Raw genomic sequence first — 21096 nt, 5'->3', positions numbered from 1 at the left:
GAGACAGGGTTTCACTATGTTGACCAGGATGGTCTCGATCTCTTGACCTCGTGATCCACCCGCCTCGGCCTCCCAAAGTGCTGGGATTACAGGCGTGAGCCACCGCGCCCGGCTAAAAGTTGGTTCTTTTAAAAAAATCAACAAAATTAATAAAATAAAAGCTTTAGACTTACCAAGAGAAAAAAGAGGACTCAAATTACTAAAATCAGTAATGACAATTGACCTTACAGAAATAAATGGGGTTATAAAGAAATAATATGAACAATTATATACCAACAACTTAGATAACCTAAATGAAATAGACAAATTCCTAGGAAGACACAAACTACCAACTTGACTTATGAGTACACACAAGCATAGACACATAGCTCAATGGAATCAAATTTAGGTTCCAGAAATAAACTCATATGCTTATGGTTAATTGATTTTCACCAAAGGTCTGAAGACCATTCAGTAGGGAAAGAATACTATATTTAACAAATTGTGCTAGAAGACAGCTGGATAAGCACATGTAAAAGAATCAGTTTGGATCTCTACTCACAACATGTACAAAAATTAGTTAAAAATCATAAAGATGAAATATAAGTGCTAAAACTATAACTCTTATTAAAAAAAACCCAAATCTTCATAATCTTGGATTTGGCAATAGATCCTTAGATAGGATACCAAAAACAAGCAACAAAAGGAAAAGTAATACATTGAACTTTGTCAAAATTGAAAACTTTTGTGCATCAAACACCATCAAGAAAGTGGAAAAAACAACCAATAGCCAGGCGCGGGGGCTCACTCCTGTAATCCCAGCACTTTGGGAGGCTGAGGCGGGTGGATCATGAGGTCAAGAGATTGAGACCATCCTGGTCAACATGGTGAAACCCTGTCTCTACTAAAAATACAAAAAATCAGCTGGGCATGGTGGCGCATGCCTGTAATCCCAGCTACTCAGGAGGTTGAGGCAGGAGAATTGCCTGAACCCAGGAGGCGGAGGTTGCAGTGAGCCGAGATCGCACCATTGCACTCCAGCCTGGGTAACAAGAGTGAAACTCTGTCTTAAAAAAAAAAAATAACCAACAAACTGAGGGAAATTATTTTCTAATCATATACCCTGGGAGAAACTTCCTATGAACTAAATACTTCCCCCAAATTCATGAGGCAGAGCCCTTATGAATGGGATTAACACTCTTATAAAAGATGCCTGAGAGAACTCCCTTGTCCCTTCCACCACATAACCTTAGTATATACTTAAATAAAGTATATAGGAAACACTGCAGGATGGCCACATATGAATCAGGAAGTAGGCCTTCACTGGACACTGAATCTGCTGGCACCTTGATCTTTAACTTCCCAGTCTCCAAAACTGTGAGAAATAAATTTCTGTTGTTTCTAAGCCATCCAGTCTATGGCACTTTGTTACAGCATCACAAACAGACAAAGCCAGGTCTAGGACTGTGAATATATAAAGAACTCTTAAAATTCAACAACAAAAACATACACAAACTAAAATTTTTTAAATTGTCGAAGGACTAGAACAGATATTTCTCTTAAAAGACATACCAAGAAGATATAATCAATAAATACATAAAAGGATATCCAGAATCTTTAGTAATTAGAGAAATGCAAATTAAAACCATAATGAGATAACACTTCACACCTACTAGGATAGCTATAATTTAACAATCACAACAAAAAGAAAACAAGTGTTGACAAGTATGTGGAGAGATCAGAACACTTATATGTTGCTGGTAGGAACATAAAATGGTTCAGCCACTGTGGGAAGCATTTTGGTAGCTCCTCAAAAACCTAAATATAGGATTACCACATGATCTATCAATACCACTCCTAGATACATATCCAACAGAACTGGAAACATGTCCAAACAAAAACATGTGTACACAATATCCATAGCAGAATCATTCCTAACAGTCAAAAAGTAGAAAGAATCCACACGTTCATCAACTAGATACACAATATATGGTATATCCATGCAATGGAATGTAAGCCTTAAAAAGAATGAAGTATTGACACAGGCTATGATATGCATGAACCTTGAAAACATGCAAAGTGAAAGAAGCTAAACACAAAAGGTTAAGTACTGTATGATTCCATTTATATGAAATGTCCAGAATAGGCAACTCCATTGAAACAGAAAGCCAATTAGAGGCTGATGGGAGGGCAGAACAAGGAGTGGCTGCTTAATGAATGTGTCTGTCAGTTCTAGCACTGCTATAAAGAAATACTGGAGAATGGGTAATTTATAAAGAGGAGTTTCTGCTTCACACCAGCCTGGGCAACAGGATGAAATGTTGACTGAAAAAAAAAAAAAAAAGGTTTAATTGGCTCACGGTTCCACAGGCTATATAGGAAGCATACATAGAAGCTTCTGCTTCTGAGACACCTCAGGACACTTACAGTCATGGTAGAAGGCAAAGGGGGAGAAAGCACTTCACATGGCCAGAGCAGGAGAAGGAAAGGGAGGAGAAAGGTGCCACACACTTTTAAACAACCAGATCTCAGGAGAATTCATTATGGCCATGACAGCATCAAGGAGGATGGTATTAAACCATGAGAAACCGCGCCTATGATCCAATCACCTCCCACTAGGCCCCACCTCCAACACTGGAGATTATTATTTGACATGAGATTTGGGCAGGGACACAGATCCAAATCATATTAATGTGTATGGAGCTTGTTTGGGGGGGGTGATAAAAATATTCTGGAATAGGGTTAGTGATAATGCTTGCACAATTTTATGAATGCACTGAAAGCCACTAAATTGTACACTTAATACCGTTAATTCTATGCTATATTAATTTTATATCAATTTTTTAAAAAGGGATATGGGAGGCACATTTGAACTTTTCAGGACAAGATCTTTCAAAACACTTGCCCAATAAATATGAATATATGAGCATCCCCCAATTGGCCTTTAAGACATTCTTCTCATTGGCTAAGAGCATTCTCATCTGCTCAGCAGCAGTCTCCTATTGGCTGGACCCTTGATGCTGAGGTTTGGAGGCAGAGCCTGGGTCTTCTAGGCACTGCAGGTAAGTCAGGGGTAGGAAAGTAAGGGTTTTTAGCAAACCCTCCAGTTAGGGGTCTGGGTCCCCAAGAGCTGACTGAGTCTGTTCAAGCATTTCTCTCTAGTGCCAGGCCTTTGGTTGGTGTAAAAAGGTCAGAGGTTGGCATTGGGGGTTCTGATTTGCAGCCTTACTCTTAACTCTTGTGAGTCCTCAAAACAAGTACTTTCTGGGTGGTGCTTTCCACTGGGGTAAAGTGAAAAGACTCCAGGATCACAGGCACCCGGGGTTCAATGGCCTGGTAGATAGAGAGCAGGAGGCAGTACTAGCACAGCTGGAACTCCTTCGGGCCTGTTCCCTCAGAAGCCAGGGGATGGCTGACCTAAATTCTGGAAGGCCCCACCTCCCATAGCCCCAACAGGCAGTGCTCATGATCAATAACTTGCCTCCAAGTCCCCCATCCCCACCCACTGTCCCTATATTGCGTGGACTCCAGGAGTCCCGCGCCCCCACCCCTGCCCAGGAAGGCCGGTCTGGGACCAATCAGAGGCTGTAGGACTTTCTGGAAGGCCCAGGGCGCCTCCCTGGATGTGGCAGAGCCTCTGATTGGAGGAGGCCTGCCGCGAGGGTGGGGGTGATGGGCGTGGCTAACAGACTAACTGCCGGAGCCAGAACCGTTGGCGGTTATTTAACAGCCTCCACCTGGTCCTCCAGGACACCTCCACACTGATGACTCCTGGACAGACTGATTCAGGGGTGCTCCCCATGAAGATTAGAACTGCTGAATGAATGAGGAAGAACGTCCGAGGCCCAGGATGTGCAGAACAGGGTGCACTTTCACTTACCTGGCAGGGTGGTTTCTGAGGTTTTCCGCAGAAGGCTGCTCAGGACCGCTGCCGCCCATCCTCCCCTAGGTGTGGAGCTTCTGAACCGGCGAGGCGGGACCGGCCTGCGGCAGCCGCCCCAGAACCCTCGTGGGCCTCTTCCCCCGCTTGGCTGCAGCTGCAGTCTGGTACTTGTCCATTCTGCTCTTCCTTCACCTCCGTATTTTCTCCCTCATGGAAGAAGAAATCCATTCCCCTATCCATGGAGGGGCGTGTCCTGCATGCCAGGAAAGAGCCCAGGACCCGAAGGACAAAGACATGCCCGGCAGACCTGCCCTCGCCAGCGCTAACCCAGGTCTGAAATCTCCGGAGTGTGTGACCCAGACCCGCCCCTCCCAGGCATGGCTCTGTTTCCCTGTGGTTATTTTCCATCTGGGCTCACCACCCCCTTGCTCCCATTTCTCCCCTCCCTCCCTATGGTGACGAGTGAAAGGTTGGGGACGGTGGAACCCAGACCTGGGATCAGAAGGTCCCCTTGTCCAGTCCCAGGTCTTCCATCTAAGCCGTGCGATCATGGGAAGGACACCTCACCCTTGGTGGGCATGCCCACTCACCTGGAAAGAGACGCAGTGATAATGCCCTAATCCAGAATTCTTAGGAGAATGGGAGTAATTATGTAGATATCTTTTGAAAACCGATGTGCTGCCAATTACATTTTGTGATTTTAACTTTGTCTTGTTTCTGTGCTGCGTGTTGTTTTTGTATGTATCAAGTTTCCTCTGATTTTTTTTTCCTTTTATAGAATGATCGTTATCCATAATGAAGCTACAAGGAAGTGGAGGAAGGCAGTCTGCGTGCACCACCATTTTCTAGGAACTGGGAAGGCAGCCCTTAGGAAGATCCATCCCTGTGGAACCCTGTCCAGGCTTACCTGCCTTTGCTGAGCTGGAGCTATTTGGACTAGTATCTAACAGTAGGACTTCGACATTGGGTCTCCACACTTGGACCCTCCTTGTCCCCATCAAAATATCCAGTACTCTGCCTTCTGGGAGGAGACATGACCCTCACACAACAAGAAAAAGTCTAACCTTCCCAGTTCTAGGTTCCCTGGGGGGTCAAGGTTCCTATGCTTCCTTAGTAGAGAGGGCTAGCTGTGAGTTGGAATCCCACTATGAGCTTTAGAATCAGTCAAGAGGAAGTGGGCCCCTTCCCTTCATCCCTCTTCTTTTCCCCTTTTGTCCCAGAGCTCAGCTCTGACTCAAAAGTTTTTCCAATTACCATCAACATAGAAACTTGGCTCCCCACATGGGTATAATTTCCCCTATTGCACATGGCCTTGTTTATCAAAACTCCCTTTCTGTGAAACAGGCCTCTGGGGCTCAAGAAACCTGGTCAGCCAGCCAGGCTAGTCCCACATACCTCAGGACAGAGTGGACCAGTTTAATAAAGGCTCTATGTCATTCTTTTCTGCTTGAGCTGATTGGTGTGCTGATTCAGAAGACCCTGATCTTTTATTCTTTCCCCCAAACCAGCTCAACTGGTGTTTGTGCTAGAGGGTGATGAACAATGGGGAGGGCTATTATAAGGGATGTCCTTGGCCCTCCCACCTCCTCCTTTGAATGATACCCTCATTATCTTAGGCAGGGACCTGATACCAGTTGGTTTAGTAGATACCTGGCGGTTTACTATGAGCATTTACCTTGTATTAGGGCAAGGACTAAAGGAACAAATGTATCCACCTCAATGTCAGGTCAAATGGGAGGATGTGGATGGGAATAAATAGTGATTAGTATTGAGGTCCTAGAATTTTATTGGTTGCTATTTTTATACCTTTTATACTCTTCCAGTTCTTGAATGAAGGTAAGTGGAGACTTATTAAGGAAGAAATTACTAGTGGCAGGGTGGCGGTGTCCTGGTGTTGTGCTTAGAGTGTGAAGAGAGTGTGCCCCATCATTGGCCTATGCTGTGCACCTGGGAGGTGGTAAGCAACTGTCCTGGACTGCACAACTGGTAGTGAAATTCATAGCAGAATGCAACATTCATTTACTGGGGCCTCACAGTTGGCCAGTGTCCCTGTGCCTTGTCCTCTTTTTCCTTCCACTCAATGTGTCATAGAGACCAGACTTGATTTGGTAAGAGAACAATGGACATTTAAGATTTCCTAAAGATTTCTCAGCAAGGACCCTGGCTGGCTGTTTTTCTACCCTAGTGGTGATCACAGCACATACTGGCAGTTTTCTGTTATGACTCTGGGGTCTTTTAAGGAGCAGGAATGGTGGAGTATGTGCAAACCTGGAGCCACAATCAAGTACTAAGCTCCTTGAAGCACAAGGCATGAGAATGCTTTATCATGTTTTCTCTTCCTTGGAGGATTTATGAATTAAAACTAAGGAATAATTTGTAATCAGAATAACACTACCTGACAGGGATATTGATGAGCTGAGGAGGGCTTATTTGGAGATTTCTGGTGTTTTCCAGCTCTGAGATTCCAGACCTAATATCCATGTAATAGTCATTAATGTATTGTAATTTGTAACAGTTTTATCGGTGATCTATTACATTAATCATCGTGAGTTGGTGACTTTTCAAATCCTACAGGTTATTTGTTTAACTATATAGAGCTATTTAATTTACAAACCCAATACTCTTTGAGGTAGATACCAGAACCATTTTACACTTGAGGATATTGAAACCAGGAAGGAAAAAGACTCAACTCTTGAAGGAATGGACATGGGGTGCCCTTGCCTTCCTTGCAGGGAGAGCCACCTATTCTGTGCAGCTGGAGTTAGGGCCTGCCACCCTGCTCCTCCTCTGTATCCAACCCCCACACTTTAGAAACAAAAAAGCAGCAGTGATGTGGGAATTATTTAGTGCTTAGTTTGAAAGGAAAAATTTTAAGGACCTTAAGAGCAACCTTTTATTTCTTACCATATAAGGTACTGGGACAGGCACCGAGAAGTCACTAAATATTATTTGCCCAATGCATTTTTTCATGGCTTCTATTTTTTAATGTTAGGCTCACTTTTTCAACCTCATTGCTCACATGTTATGATTCTTTCCAGAAAATTCACTGAAATTCTAATATCCCTTGGTGTTCCTTAGGCAACTTAGGAGTAACTCTAGTTATTAAGTGATTACCCAACACTTCCCCTAACTAGTTGTATGACTTTGAGCAGGCTGCTTAACTTCTGTGTGTCCCAGCTTTCTCAGCTGTGAAATGAATGATCTAACCCCTATGTCAGAAGGATGGGTGCGGCTTATGAGGAATAACACACATGAGAAATCTGGGATGCTTACCACAGCGTTTGGTAAATAACATGAGTTTCCTCTTCCTTGTTTGAACAGTCCTTTATATTCTGCTGAGAGCTTTCCCGTTCATGCTGCATCACGACCCAAAGGGGAAAGAATCCTGAGTCTTGTGCTCATGACTTCTCCCTCCTCTAGCTGGTTCAGGGTCAATCCAGATTCCATGATACTTTATGAAAGACCCACACCCTTCTGTGCAATAGCCTTCTTCCCAAGGATACTTGATAAGACTGATTAACAATCTGATTAACACTCTGGAACAATCTAGAAGGGTTAGGTCTCATTACCCTCATCCATTCTCCACCCATGTAGTCTCCAAGCCATTCCCTGGAAGAGACAAGTGGATCTTGTCCAAATGGATCCTGGAAGAGATGAGCGGGGCTGTGCCCTGAGACCTCCCATATTCATGGAGAAGCAAGTCCTTTCTTCCTTCTCCAGGCCTTGAAAGGTCGAGATTTCCCAATGTGCCTCTATTCTTATGTGGGGGATGGGAGTCTTTGCCTTCATACAGGAAGTAACTGGAGACTCAAAGCAGATGGACTAACACAAATCTTCAAAATGACCATGACTCCTAGTTGGTCCCTACTTGCACCCTGGTTTCACTAGGTAGTCACTCCAGGTAGAGCACACTACTCCCACCCCAGTGGGTGGGGTGGGCCAATAGCCTGGACCTGGACAGCTGTGTCCTCTCAACCAGACTCTGCCATTCCCCGCTCTTTCCTTCTTATCCTTACCTAGATCCCTCTTACTCCCCCTTTCCTGCTCAGGTTACAATGGACAATAATCTCTCACCCCTGTCCCAGCTAGATTGGCACTGGAGAGCTGTTCTCCATGTTCATGGAGAATTCTGGCAGAGCTCCTCTCTTCAGCCCCCTCTCAACTCTCCAGGGTCCTGTGCCACTTGGCTACGTCTCCAGGCTTGACTCTCCTCCCACTTGCACGGACATTATCTTTCCTAGCTCTGGGCTGCCTTCTTAGGCTCATGTTTTTCCCTCTTTGCTGCTGCGGCAGCCAGGTATCACTGTAATGCCTGAGTGCGGGGGTGTGGTATTTAGGGAACTCCAGTTCTGGGGTCAGAAGATTTAAAGTTTGAAACCTACTTCTGACCCATAAGCGCTATAAAAACTAAGCCCCAAAATACTTTGATCCTCAGTTTGGAAAAATATGTAACATGGAAAAATCAGACTTTTGATAAAGAATACGATTATCCATGCTTAAGAAATGTTTGGAATGCTGAGACGGTATAGAATCTTTTTGACTGTGCTGCTGACATTGTATATCTCTACATATAAATGTCTCCAGTTTTGTTTCTGTTCCACCATTCTGCAGACAAAGCTCAATGCAGGCAGGGAAGGAACCCTCACTGACCGCTCCTGGAATCAGGTGCTCTTGTCTGAGCCCCTTCATCTTTAGTTTGGGGTAGAAAGCACAGATGGAACCCTTCTCTGGTTTTCTCACGTCTGGCACAAACCCTCATTTTCTGTAACCTCAGAAAGAATGGAAGACCTTGAGCCTCAAGAAAAAAGCCACAAGAAAATTCTATGCCTCTGCTTCCCTCACAAGTCAAAGCTGAGTTAGCCCAAAGCAGTTTGCATGATTCCTCAGAAGGTGGAACCTCACCAGGACTCTTAAAAGCACAAAGACCAAGGGAAGAATTGGGCTTCTGCACCGTATCACTGTTGAGGTCCTCCCTGCCTGCTTCCAGACCTCTGGAGTGACCCACAGTCTTCTCTGTTTAAACACAGAATCCAACCTCTTCATGTAAGTCAGTCACCCCAGCCCCAATATGTCCTGGCACACTCCAGCTCTCCCCAAAGAAACTGTGAAGCATTAGCCCTACCCAAGGAGGGCTAATGTCCAGCCATGCACACTTCAACAAGCCCTCTCTGACCTTAGGATGAAACCATTTCTCTAACATCTTTTCTTCACTCTCATTGAGACTAGTGTGTTGATTCAGAAGATCAAATTGGGAATTAATTTTAGTCTCCCTACCTAAAGCAAATGGATGGTCTTTGGGCTAGAGGGGGCCCAGGTATTAAAGGGAGGCAGAGAGGGCTGGTCAATGGGCTACCATCCCATCACCCCTTGGGAAGAGCTTGCCTCCCATCTCAAGTGGAGAGCCTCTGGCCCACTCAGCCTTCTCATCAGAGCCAGACTCTGATTTTCCTGGCACCTGGCAGTATTCCCATCCCAGAAGGGAAACAGTGGGAGGTGTTTAGTGGCAGCATTTGTGTCATTCCAGCATCCTGGTGTTAGATTTTGGCTGTTGGGCCAATCCTGGAAGAAAGATGAAGGGTGGACAGGATTAGGGAACCAATGAGGGGCAGGATGGCCATCCTCAGCCCAGCAGTGAGGTCTAGAATTCTCCAGGTGCTTCCAGCTACTATTGGGACTGTCGTGTATGTGAGAACATACAGGGCATCAGGGGCTGCAGAGGTTACCATGTGCTCTCTGCCCCTTCCCTGCCTCCTTTCTTTGCTGAAAATCATGGAGACAAGTGCTGATTTGGCAAAGGAATAATGAACCACCTGAGATTTTTCCAGCTGGGTCCCAGGCTCTGTACCTAGTTTTTTAAAACACTATTTTGACCATAGCAGTCTTTGGGAGCTGCTTGATGTCTGGGCTCTGGATTTCCCACAAAGTCAAGAATGATGGCTTCACAAGGGCCCACCAGGAATATGGAGCCATAAGCCTCAGGCCTTGGTCTGATTAGAGCACAGAGAGCCACTCCCTGCCTTGGGTAAATTCTGAAATTCATTATGCATAATTTTGCTTTTAATAAGATTTGATAAGAGCTTGTATGGATATTGAACAGGGGATCCTAATACCCATTGAGGGAGGCTGGAGTAGACGACCTCTGATAGCTTTTGCCAGCTTTGAGAGTCTTTGAGCTTAACATATTGAATATTATCATTAATATGCTATAATTTATATTAAGTGATGCATATCATTAATAATAATGACTGTTATTTTGCTGCCTTTTCCAATCCAATATGTGATCTGTATAACTACCTAGTACTACACAGGCATACTTACTGAAGTAGATACTTACCATTGACATTTTACCAATAAGGAAACAGTGGCCAAGAAACAGACTCTCAATCCAGATCCCCCGAACTAAACAGCCCCTTTCCCTCAGGAGCAACTGCACCTGCCTTGGATTAGGGAGGACCCTCTAGTTCTCTGCAACTGCCTTTCTTCCAGGCCTGCTTTGCTCCCTCCACCACACCCCCTCTCAAGCTCCTGGGACAGCTAGAGATGCCTCCTTCAACCCCTGCTTGCCCAGGCACAGGATCCCAATCCTCAATACACCCCTGTTAGACACAAAGCCAGTCACTTCTCCATACCAGGTCTTAATTTCCTCTTCTGTAAAGTGACTCAAGATTTTACTTAAAATCTGGTGAATTCTCCCAAGCACAGGTTTCATCTTACATTGTATGGCCTTTGGCCAATCCATGTGTTCATCTTTTCTTTGACTTGAAATTAGTGAAAACAGACCATTCTTTGTATAATCAGAGATCTAAAACATCAGCTTATGTCTCTGTCCTTCGAGGTAATGTGTAAGACCCTCAAAGGCATGTGCAGTGTCTTTCACTTTGACTTTTCTCTCAGTACCACGCACAGTGCTAGGCACACAGCAGTTCAGTAAGAGCATGCTGAATGAGCACAGATGGATTTCTCTCCCTCTCCCCGTTTTACTGCTGGGCTCAGTCTTGTGACGGTCAAGGTCCATATGCCAGGATTCAGGCCTTTCACAGGAAACCCAGACAGCTCTGCATTTCTATCTCCTCTGCAGCTCTGCAGGAAACCTCCGAGCAAATCCACCAGCAGGGCGTTTACCCATCTTTGCTCCTCAATAGCTGTGGTTACCTTGGACAAGCTACGTAACTCTTCTCTATCTGAGATTCCCCAATGGAGACATTAATAATACTTATTCCATTGTGTTGTTTTGATGATAAATTGAGATAATCTATATATAGTTCTTAGAAATACATGGAACATAGGAAACTCTCAATAAATGTCAGCTATGATTACCAACTTAATTTTGCAGTTCAATATTCACCTGAAAAATGCCAACCTAATGTTCCTCTAATGAAGGTGTAAGAAATTTCCCATAACTAGTCTGGGTAGGTAAGGCAACCAGCCCATCTTTGGTGGACAGGAAGGACCATATCTTCCAAGAGAACCCCACAGGAATGGGTAGTAAGAGCAAAATAGGAAACCTAAGACGAAAGCCATGAGGATTAATAGCTGCAACTGAGGACTTAAATCCCTTCTTCTTGGCAGTAGTACTCCTCAAATGGTGAGCAAGTTACCTGCTAGTTGCCAGGACATGCCAAGTTCATGACAGAGGGGACAAGTATAGGGACCTGAGGTTTTACTTCATGGCAAAGTGGAAATGGTGTCAGTTCAACTAACAGAGGTCTCCATGGTTTGGAAAAGGGGATATCTTGAATGTAGCCTAGGAGATTCAAGGGAAAGAAAACTCATCCTTGCAAAGTATATGAATGTTAGTGCTGCTGTGGGGTGTGCCAGGGAGCACCACTGAACACATGTTACAGAGGAGGTGCAGGAGAAGAGGGGGTGTGCTCATCACCAACTAACCAGATGGACAGCCTGGACGGATGGGCTGGGGTTGTGGGAGGCTGGTCAGTGGGCTGACTGGCTGTGGACCAGATGGGTTTGGGGATCCCATGGAGATGGGTGAAATTCCAGCTCCACTCTCTCATCAGTAGGGAACCAAGCGTGTGACTGTTGACGTCTTGGAAAGGACTAGATCATGAGATCCACCTTGCTATAATCCCAGACAGACTCCAGCATGAGATGGTGGAGGAGAATTCTGGCTCCAATCACAAGGAGCACATTCAGCTGTTGGCTAAAGGGACCAGAATATCAATTATTCCAACAATATCAGGAAAATAACCAGGGAAGAGCCTGTAATCTGGGCCTACTTCCTCAGAATAGATGAGCAAAAGAAAGATGCCACATGTTACACAAAATGAGAACATGGGGAAAGATCATTGAATCTGTCAGAAGATCTTAAGTAGCTAGGATAGGGGTCACGATAGCCTTAGAGGGTAAAGGCTAGCTCATCTCTTTGGTATGGGGGAAACTGCCAATTTTCCTCTGATAGGAGCTTCAGGGAAGGGAAACCATTGAGGCTTGTAAACATTGACTGACTGTGAGGTACAGAACCTTAACTGAGATGACGGAAGCTACAACCTTTAGTTTAAGGGCTGAAAGCACAAATAGGTATTTTTGAACTGTGAAAGTGACAGTGTTCATTTTAGATACTGGGGAGTAACCTGGATGGGTCTGATTCTATTATGCAAAGGTAGAAACCTCAGGTATTTACCTGTGAGAAGCCTTTTTGTCACAACAAATTCTTCTTGCTGCCAACTGCATCACATGGAAAGTCTGGGTTGAGAATCTAGGTGGGATCTTTAAAACTGTGCATGCAGGTTTTGAGTGCTGCCTGCCAATACTCTTTTCTTTTGAATAAGTATTTCTATTTTTCTGGCAGCAGTTTGCAGAAATCCCAATGGTTGTGAGAACAGAGGAAGCCCCACCCAGCTTGCTGAAGCCCTGAGACCTTCACTGCAGACACATGGAGAACAGAAGACACGGAAGTACTCAGGATCTACTTATGAAAAATCAATGCTCAGACTTTTAAATAAAAGTTACTTTGTATTTCGGAAGGGGGAAACCTGAGACAGTGACTGTTGCCTAACTTGGCTGAAAATTATATCCCTTAACAAAAAAATATTCCTAAGGTCTTTTGGAATTTCACCACTGTAATGTTGAAAACATTAAAAAAAATTCTCTTGAGGGAAACCTGAGGAATGTGTCACTCTCAAGAATGTGGGGAAAGGGTTTGAACTGTTTTTTAAGAAAGCTTAATAATCAACTAGGCAAATATTGTATCAGCTATCTCACCTCTGCAAAAGATTGAAGAGCTGGAGGCTTCCCTATATCAGGGACGAGGATCTGGGTAGGTATCTTCCCTGCTGGGACAGGAGTATTAGAATAGAAAGAGGTGAGAAGATGGGTTTTGTCTCTGGAGCAAGCTGATGTCAGGCTTTTAATCTTAGGGGGAATAAGTTATAGGCTTCTGGGGCAGAGGACCCCAGACAAGACTGGAGATGGAAGTTTCATTAAACAAGGTGCCTCCTAGAGCCACCAAGAGGGGAGAGGGGGTGACTGCAGGGTGGGCTGGACAGTACAATCTGAATCCTGGGGAATTTTCCTGGCCAGGGGAGGGAATGTGTTTCGAGGCAGGGAGGACAGGAAAGGCTGGCGTACGGTCAGAAGGAACCCCTTCACCAAGGTGCTCTTGCCTGGAGTTAACACTCAGGATTCTGGCAGATCTTAGGCTAATCAAGGGTTTCCCAATTGGGCTACAAATGTGAATCATCCAGTCAGTTTAAAATACAGTCTATAACATGTTGACAGGAGGAATAAAGGATAAGGGAGGCAGTGTGATGTCATGGAAAGAACTAAGGCTTTGCAGCCAGACTTACTGTGTGACCTCGGGCCAGTTACTTAACGCCTCTGAGCTTCAGTCCATTTATAATATGGGCATAATACTATCTACCTAAAAGGCTTTGGTGATGATTCAGTGAGAAACATATGTGAAGCAACAAGCACAGTATCTGGAAGCTGTAGGTACTCAACAAGTGTCAGTTTCCTTCTTCTTCCAAAAGCTGGGCTTTCAAGTCAATTGTATGTCTGGAGTTGCACTGTCCAGTACAGTGGCCAGTACTAAACACATATGGTTCTCAGGTACTTTAAAGAGGGCTAATCTGAATTGATATGTGCCATACTTGTGAAACACATATCAGATTTCTAAAACTTTGCGCCAAAGGACTATAAAATGCCTTATTAATAATTTGAGTGATTACATGTTACAACAATATTTTTGATATATTGAGTTAAAAGGTAAGATTAAAATTCATTCCGCCTGTTTTATACTTGATTCAACATGGCTACTAGAAAATTTAAAATTACAGTGTGGCTCACGTTCCATTCTATTGGACAGCACTGATCTGGATATTAGAAAAGACAGAGTTGGAAAGCTGTGTTCCAGAAGCAGGTTTCTTTCTATACCTGGGGTTTGGGTTTTGGTTTGTTCTCTCATAATTTCCCACTAAAAGACCCTTTTGAAAAAAATACCATTCAGGGCTCAACCAAAATGAGTAGAAGATACCCGTGCGCCCCTATTAGTCAGGCGCTGTGATGGTGACCACCGTCCAGAAACAAGTAGGTAGGGCTGATATATCAGAGAATGGAGATGTCAGGTGGGACAGTCAGGACAGCTGTGAATGGACTGTTCTTAGCCTGAAATTTGACTTTAGATTTCTCTACATCTTTACTCTGGGAGGACGGTCCCATTCTCTATTATTTCAGAAGATTCCCCCACCTTATGGAACTCAGCAACAAGCAGGCTCCCACCAGGCTGTAACAAACACAGGTGCAAGAGAAAATGCCACTTCAAAGCCATCTTGAGAAAACCCCAGAGCTTCCAGAGAAATGAACAGCAGACATTCACAGACGTAAGAATGTTCTTTTTTTCTCCCACCCAAGAAGTGTGGTTAGTGTTTGTTTTTGAAACTGTACATTTTACTGTACATTTTTTTTTAGCAAAGGAGAAAGTTGGCATTTATATTCTGACCACAGGGATGTGGCTTTCCAAAACTCCAAGTCAGAAACATGACAAACACAAGAGCAAGCACACATCATGTCACGACAGAGCTCAGAGCCGCTGGTGAGAATAGTGAGTTGGTTCCTTCTGCTGTCCACCACCTTCCCTCTGTGTGTCTGAATCCAAAGGCAAAAAGAAAGCTGGTATTTGAGACCACTTCCACAATGGCTATAGTTTGAAAGGATAAATGAGAAAGATAAGGAGGGAGAAAAGAGAAGAGGAAAAAATAGGAAGGGAAAAGAGGAAGGGTGGAACAGATTTCAAGTTACCCAATTCTGTAGGTGCTTCTGTGACCATAGAAGGGATGTGCTTCAGGCCTGGGACTGACCTGGAAAATTATTATAACTTGAGGTCTCAGGAGGGACTGGCCTGGTCTGTTAATGACCTTGTCAGAACCGGAAAGGGACTGGAAAGGCAGAGAGTAACGGCAGAAAAAAAAAGAATGAAGAGAGGGGAGGGAGAAGAGTGAGAAAGGAAGAAAGCCTGGGATTTGGAGGCTCTGGGGTTAGAGCCAAGATAATCCTGCATAGACAGTTGCAAATCCCTCCTTGTGTGTTCCAGAGTGGGGTTGGGGGCCCGCAGCTCAGCACCAAGCCTGAGGCCATTGGAACTTTTTGGCCCAGAATGGTCTCGCCTGTATGCTTTGTGGGCTGTGTGGTTGGCAAGTGGAAGTATGAAGAACAAGAGAGAGAAAATAGAGGTCTATGGAGGGAGTTGGAAGAGGAAAGGATGAGTTGGGGAGACTGAGGGAGAGGTAGTGAGTTGCTGATGAGTAGACATGGGACAGGGATGTGGGGGAAAGTCATTCCAATCTGTCTACAGCAGGTTCTCCCTGGGCACATGTCCTCTTTCCCTTCTCTTGCCACTGTCTGGAGAGTTGGGGTTCATTCCTAGATGGAAAGGACCCTGTGTACCCCTCCCATTCCACCCTGTAACTTCCAAGGGTGGGTTCTCCTCAGGAAACCAAGAGAAGGCATTCCTCCATCCCACCTTGAGCCACTTTCTTAAGGAACAAACGTGTGACGTCCTTTGGACACAGAACTTCCCTAGTCAGGGTGAAGACAGGGTCATGGATCCCAAGCACCACCGCCAGGAGGCAGGTGGCCTTGGCTCCTGCCCTGACCTGGTCACGAACTCACTGTGTGACCTTGGGCAATTCCCTTATGCTTTGAGGAAGGGAGAGAGAGAGTTAAAGATGGGATGATTGCAAACACCTCTCCAAGCTTCAAAAACCTATCATTCTAAAAAGATTCAGCTTTCCCCCTCGAAGGCTTCTAGAATTCTCTCTGTCCAGTAAAAAGGATGGCGACTGCTGTAACCAGCTTGTGCTTCTGGAATCACTGAGCAAAAAAGCATAACATCTAGGGTCATGAAGAACTAATAGGTCCATAGAACTGGAAAGAGACTGGAGACCTAGTACAATCCCAGTGTTTTTGCAAATCAGGAAATTCAAGTCCCAAGAGATAAAAGGTTCTTGCCCCAGTTATTCAGCTGGCTATTCATGACTATGGAGCCCAGACACAGAGCTTCAGACTCCAAATCCACTGCTCTTCCTGCCATCCACACTGCTATTCATGACTACGGAGCCCAGACACAGAGCTTCAGACTCCAAAGTCCACTGCTCTTCCTGCCATCCACACTGCTTTCCTTAAGAGAAGCCCTCCTGTCCTACCACATGCTCAAGGGGGACTTTCCACACCAGCTTCCCAGAAAGAGTGGCAACAAGCCCAAATCAATTCCAGAAGTTAAGATCCCTTATGCCCTACAGCATGAAGCTCTCCTCCCTCCCCACACATAAGAACCCAGGAAGTTACCCTTCTGGTTTAAGCTTCTGTGATGGGCGTGGCATGTCATGTTGGAGAAGCAAAGGAAAGGAGGTCAGGTATCCGGGGTCAGCCACTCACCCCTTCCAGTGTTGGGTGTGGGGGTGTCTGGGAGTAATGAGAGCTTTGGGCAGAGAACCCCACAGTCTTCCCCCAAACAAGTGTGGAAACATAATAATTCCCTCCGCTTGTCAATTGGTAACAATTACCCACTACCAGGGCTACTGGAACACACATTCATATGTACGAGTAACTCTCTCGATTATCCGTGTGAATGAAGAGGAGAAGTCTGGGAAATGGAAAAAAAAATAAATTAAGAAATAAAAACAACACTAGACCCATAAGCAATCCAAAGCCGCTTGCTTGTAGGCTACATTTGTGATTAGAAAGGCGGAGTCTCGCCTTTCCAAACACTCAGGGCTCAGTCCGGCATTTGAGCGAGTCCGCATTCCCTGAGCACACCCCGGCCGGGTGGTGGGGAGGTGATGTAGGTGTTGGGGGGTAAGGGGGGGACACGAGGTCATTGACAGGGAGACGAAACTGTCCCTGGATGTAAACATCACCATGGAAACTCCACAAACACTTGCCAGTAAGATTCTTTCCCCTTCTTCTCCCACCCTGCGCGCAGGAAAGGGAGCATGCCCACCCCCACCTAGACCGTGCTCTCCATCACCCACTCGGAGCTGCCAAAAGTCCCCCGGGCCCCCGCCAGGTCACTCTCCTCAAAGGGCAAGAGCATGCCGTTGACAGAGAGGCTGCGCTTCGTCCAGATGTTCGAGACCCTCTGAGGGGGACTATAGCTGCCGGGCACGACCCCTCCCGCCGCAGCAGCCGCAAAGTCCCCCATGTCAAAGGAGTGGCTGCGTTTGGCCTTGCCCTCCAAGGGCAAGGGGAGCAGGCTCCTGGCCCGGGCCGCGGGGGGCCCCAGCAGTGGCTCTCGGTCCGAGTGGTGGCCCCTGGCCGACGTCCCGGCCCCTCTCCCGGCTGGAGTCCTGGAGTCCAGCAGCTCCTCCTTTCTCTGGCTCTTGAGGTCCAGGGAGGCAAAGGCCCCCATCAGGCGGTCAAGGCTGGGCTTGGGGCGTGGGGCGGAGGGTGGGAGCCTCCAGGGGGCCCGTCCCAGCCCTGCAGCCTCCCCGCTGCCCAGGGAGCTGGAGGAAGACGAGTCACTGGCTCGGGCCAGGCTGGCGGTGAAGTCCAGGAGCTCGTTGCGCACCACCACCTTGGGTGGGCCCTGCAGAGGGGCCCCGGCGGGCGCGCTGCTTGGAGGCGGCGGCTGGGCGCCGTTGGTCTGCGAGTACACATTGCTCACGGCCGCGGCCATCTTGCTGGGGGCCTCGTGGTTGCAGACCTTGTAGCGCACCATGAGGATGACGATGAAGACCAGCAGCGTGGCCACGATGATGCCCCCGATAACCAGGATCATGGTACCGCCCAGGATCTGGCTGTGCATGGACTGGCACTGCGGGTAGTCGGCCTTGGTGAAGAACTGGGCGCAGCCCACGATGTTGGTGGCCGTGAGTGTCGTGGCTGTGTCATCCCACATGGCCAGCACGCACAAGTCGTAGCCAGTCCCTGATACCAGGTTGTTGACCACGAAGGCCTTGTTGGAGGCTGGGATCATCCTGGGGAGGAGGGTGTTCACAAAGGGTGAGGGGTGGTGGGGTGGAGGACAGGGTGATGGGGAGGGGACAGAGGCAGAAACAGAGTGATGGGGGTGGGGAGACCAAGACAGACACAGGGGTACAGAGAGAATGGGGCATAGGTAAAGAAAGGGACAGAGGGGTAAAGAAACACAGAGGGAGAGAGATGGAGAGACAGAGGAGGGGGAGGAGGGAGGGAAAGGGGCAGGCAGGCGACAGGAACAGAGCATAAAAAATGGAGAAGAAAGAGATGTGAGGAGGGAGACCCAGACAAGGGAACCGAGACAGGTTGGGGTGGAAAGGAAGGTGAGAGAGGGAGATTCAGGAATGGAGCATCCCGGAGAGGTGTAGATGGAAGATGATGTGTCAGAGACCGGGTGAGGGAAAATCCAGAGATATGGAAACAAAACCACAAAAAGACAATGAGTATGAAGATGAAGGGATTGAGAAGGAGGGTAGATGAAAGCAGAGACAAGGAGAGGGATTTAGAGGTGAAGGGAAAGAGGAGGAGGGGGAGAGACTCAAGCAGAGTTGAGAGAGAATAAACAGGGACAGGCAGAGGGAGAGACAGAGAGGCAGAGAGGTTAAAGTGTGAAGCAGCAGAAATTATACAAAGGGACACCCTCTACCCATACCCCCATACCTGCTATAGGTATTCCCTCTGTCTCTGGGAAGGGCAGAGTGAGAGTCAAGTCATGCTAGCCCACCCCAAAGCTTGCTCCAGCCCTCCTGTGACCTCTGAGACTCACGGGGATCCCCATCAACATTTTCTGAGCCTTCTTTCTGGACCAGGTGCTGTTCTGTGTCAGAGACAAGGTCCTGCCTGGAGAGGCCAGCACCACCCTTGCCTCCAAAGCGCTTCCTCATGACTCGGAAGGGACAGTGTTTGCTGCAGTGGACTGAGGGAAAGGGGTCTGAGCAGAAGAGGATTGGAGGCAGGAGAAGGGGACCTGCTGCTTAGGAGTGGAGGGACGGCGCAGTGTTAAATACTGGGGGGCACTTCTGAATCCTTTGTCCTAGTTGTAGTAGGTCAGGCTCAGCCCGAGTTTCTTTAGTAGAAGACTGACTGCTCCTTCCACCTTAAGGTGGGGTCTGATGGGGAAGCACTCTCCCCACATTGCAGCTGGTCCTCTCCTGCCTGGACCTCTTCACTCTGAACCCGAGGCCCTTGTGGCCTTGTTAAGCCTGGATGCACACCCTGAACTCTAAGACCCTTGTTGAGGTATCATGCCTTCTGCTGATTCCAAAGATGATGCCTGTGTCACCTCTATAAACACTCCTGCGGAAATACCCAGGCCTGAACGGACCTCTGTGTAGCTTTCCTGGTAGTTCCTCCACTCCCATTCTTCTATTTCCTACTACTTGAGAATGAGAGGGCTCTATCAGCTCCCATCAACCTCTCAAACCTGGAGCTGGGCAACTTAATTAAGATCTCAATTATGAAATACTGAAGCCTGAAGACTTCCACCTGGGATCCATGCACAGAGGACTGGAACTGACAAGCAGATATCGACATCCCGTCAGTGGGAACCCTAGTGGGTAGCTGCTGCCTCCCTCCTCACCTACCCACCTGCTCTTTTGCTGGGGAAGCCACACTGGAGAAAATTGAGCCCCCAGGGCCTGCCTGATATGGTTTGGCTGTGTCCCCACCCAAACTTCATTTTGAATTGTAGTGCCTACAATTCCGACGTATTGTGGGAAGGACTTGGTGGGAGGTAATTAAATCATGGGGGTGGGGCTTTCCTGTGCTAGTCTCATGAGAGCGACCAAGTCTCATGAGAATGAATGGTTTTATAAAGGGGAGTTTCCCTGCACAAATTCTCTTCTCTTGTCTGCTGCCAGGTAAGATGCACCTTTTACCTTTGCCATGATTGTGAGGCCTCCACAGCTATGTAGTACTGTGAGTCCATTTAACCTTTTTTTCTTTCTGTAAATTGCCCAGTCTCACATATGTCTTTATCAGCAGCGTGAAAACTGACTAATACACAGCCCCACCCTAGCACCGTGTTTGGGGCAGAAGAGGCTGGAGGGGTCGTTAGGAGGTATGGATCTGCAGCCAGCCGCACAGGTCTATCTGAAGACTTTACAGCCAGTTTCACCTGGACATCATGACACCCCAGTAAAGGCAGTGCTCAGTACTTCCATTCACAGAGAGGAAATGGCTGCCACTCAGAGAGGATAAGTGATTTGCCTGAAGTCACATAGCTGGGACTGCTAGTGTGCAGCAGTTGGGACTTTTCACACTAGCTTCTGGATCCATGGTCTGGGCTTGTTCCTCACTGTGTGACAGATATGGGAGCATCTTTCCTCATTTCAATGAAAAGTTCACCTTGGCCTGTGGCTGGATCAAACACCTTCACCCCTGGAGCAGCTCAGAGCCCACTGTGGCTCATGCTCCTCTGCTGTCAGGATGCTCAGCCTGCTGGGCCATCTGCTGGGCAGGGCCTAAGGAGCCCTGTGTGGCCAGTGCTGCAGGGGACACTTGAGTCCTCCAGGGCCTCGTTCCTTTCCCCTCAGGGCTAATGATGTAAGTTGAGAAGGCAGGAGATAAGCACACTCAGAACAGTGAGAGCAGCAAGAGCAAATACCAGCTGGTAACTGTGTGCCATGCTCTGTTTTAAGTGCCCTATGCCAACTCACTTAGGCCTATAGCAACTCCCTGAGGCATCTGCCATCATAATCCAGATTTTTCAGATGGGGAAACAGAGGTGCAGAGGTGTTATGCAAAGATAACATGGCAGAGCTGGGATTAAACCCCAGAGAGGCCACCTTCAGTCTGCTCTGAAT

At 46.9% G+C, this 21096-nt stretch overlaps 1 protein-coding gene and 1 long non-coding RNA gene across 2 annotated transcripts in view; both read right to left on the bottom strand.

Annotated features, from left to right (window-relative positions):
* The window catches only part of LOC108291399, a 44857-nt gene extending 28443 nt beyond the window's left edge, over nt 1-16414 (bottom strand). The window contains exon 1 of the long non-coding RNA XR_001819881.2: nt 3860-16414. This is a non-coding gene — a long non-coding RNA (uncharacterized LOC108291399). The remainder of the gene's footprint in view (nt 1-3859) is intronic.
* A 545-nt stretch (nt 16415-16959) lies between these two features.
* LRFN2 (leucine rich repeat and fibronectin type III domain containing 2) overlaps nt 16960-21096 on the bottom strand; it is a 195671-nt gene continuing 191534 nt past the window's right edge. Inside the window, exon 3 of the mRNA XM_017511763.2 lies at nt 16960-18291. Coding sequence (XP_017367252.1) covers nt 17322-18291 — 970 coding nt within the window. The 3' untranslated portion in view covers nt 16960-17321. The remainder of the gene's footprint in view (nt 18292-21096) is intronic.

The sequence above is a fragment of the Cebus imitator genome, unplaced genomic scaffold, assembly GCF_001604975.1.
Source record: "Cebus imitator isolate Cc_AM_T3 unplaced genomic scaffold, Cebus_imitator-1.0 Scaffold451, whole genome shotgun sequence".
Classification (NCBI taxonomy): domain Eukaryota; kingdom Metazoa; phylum Chordata; class Mammalia; order Primates; family Cebidae; genus Cebus; species Cebus imitator.
The sequence above is the reverse complement of the archived record's forward strand: the minus strand, read 5'-3'. Positions and strand labels throughout refer to the sequence as shown.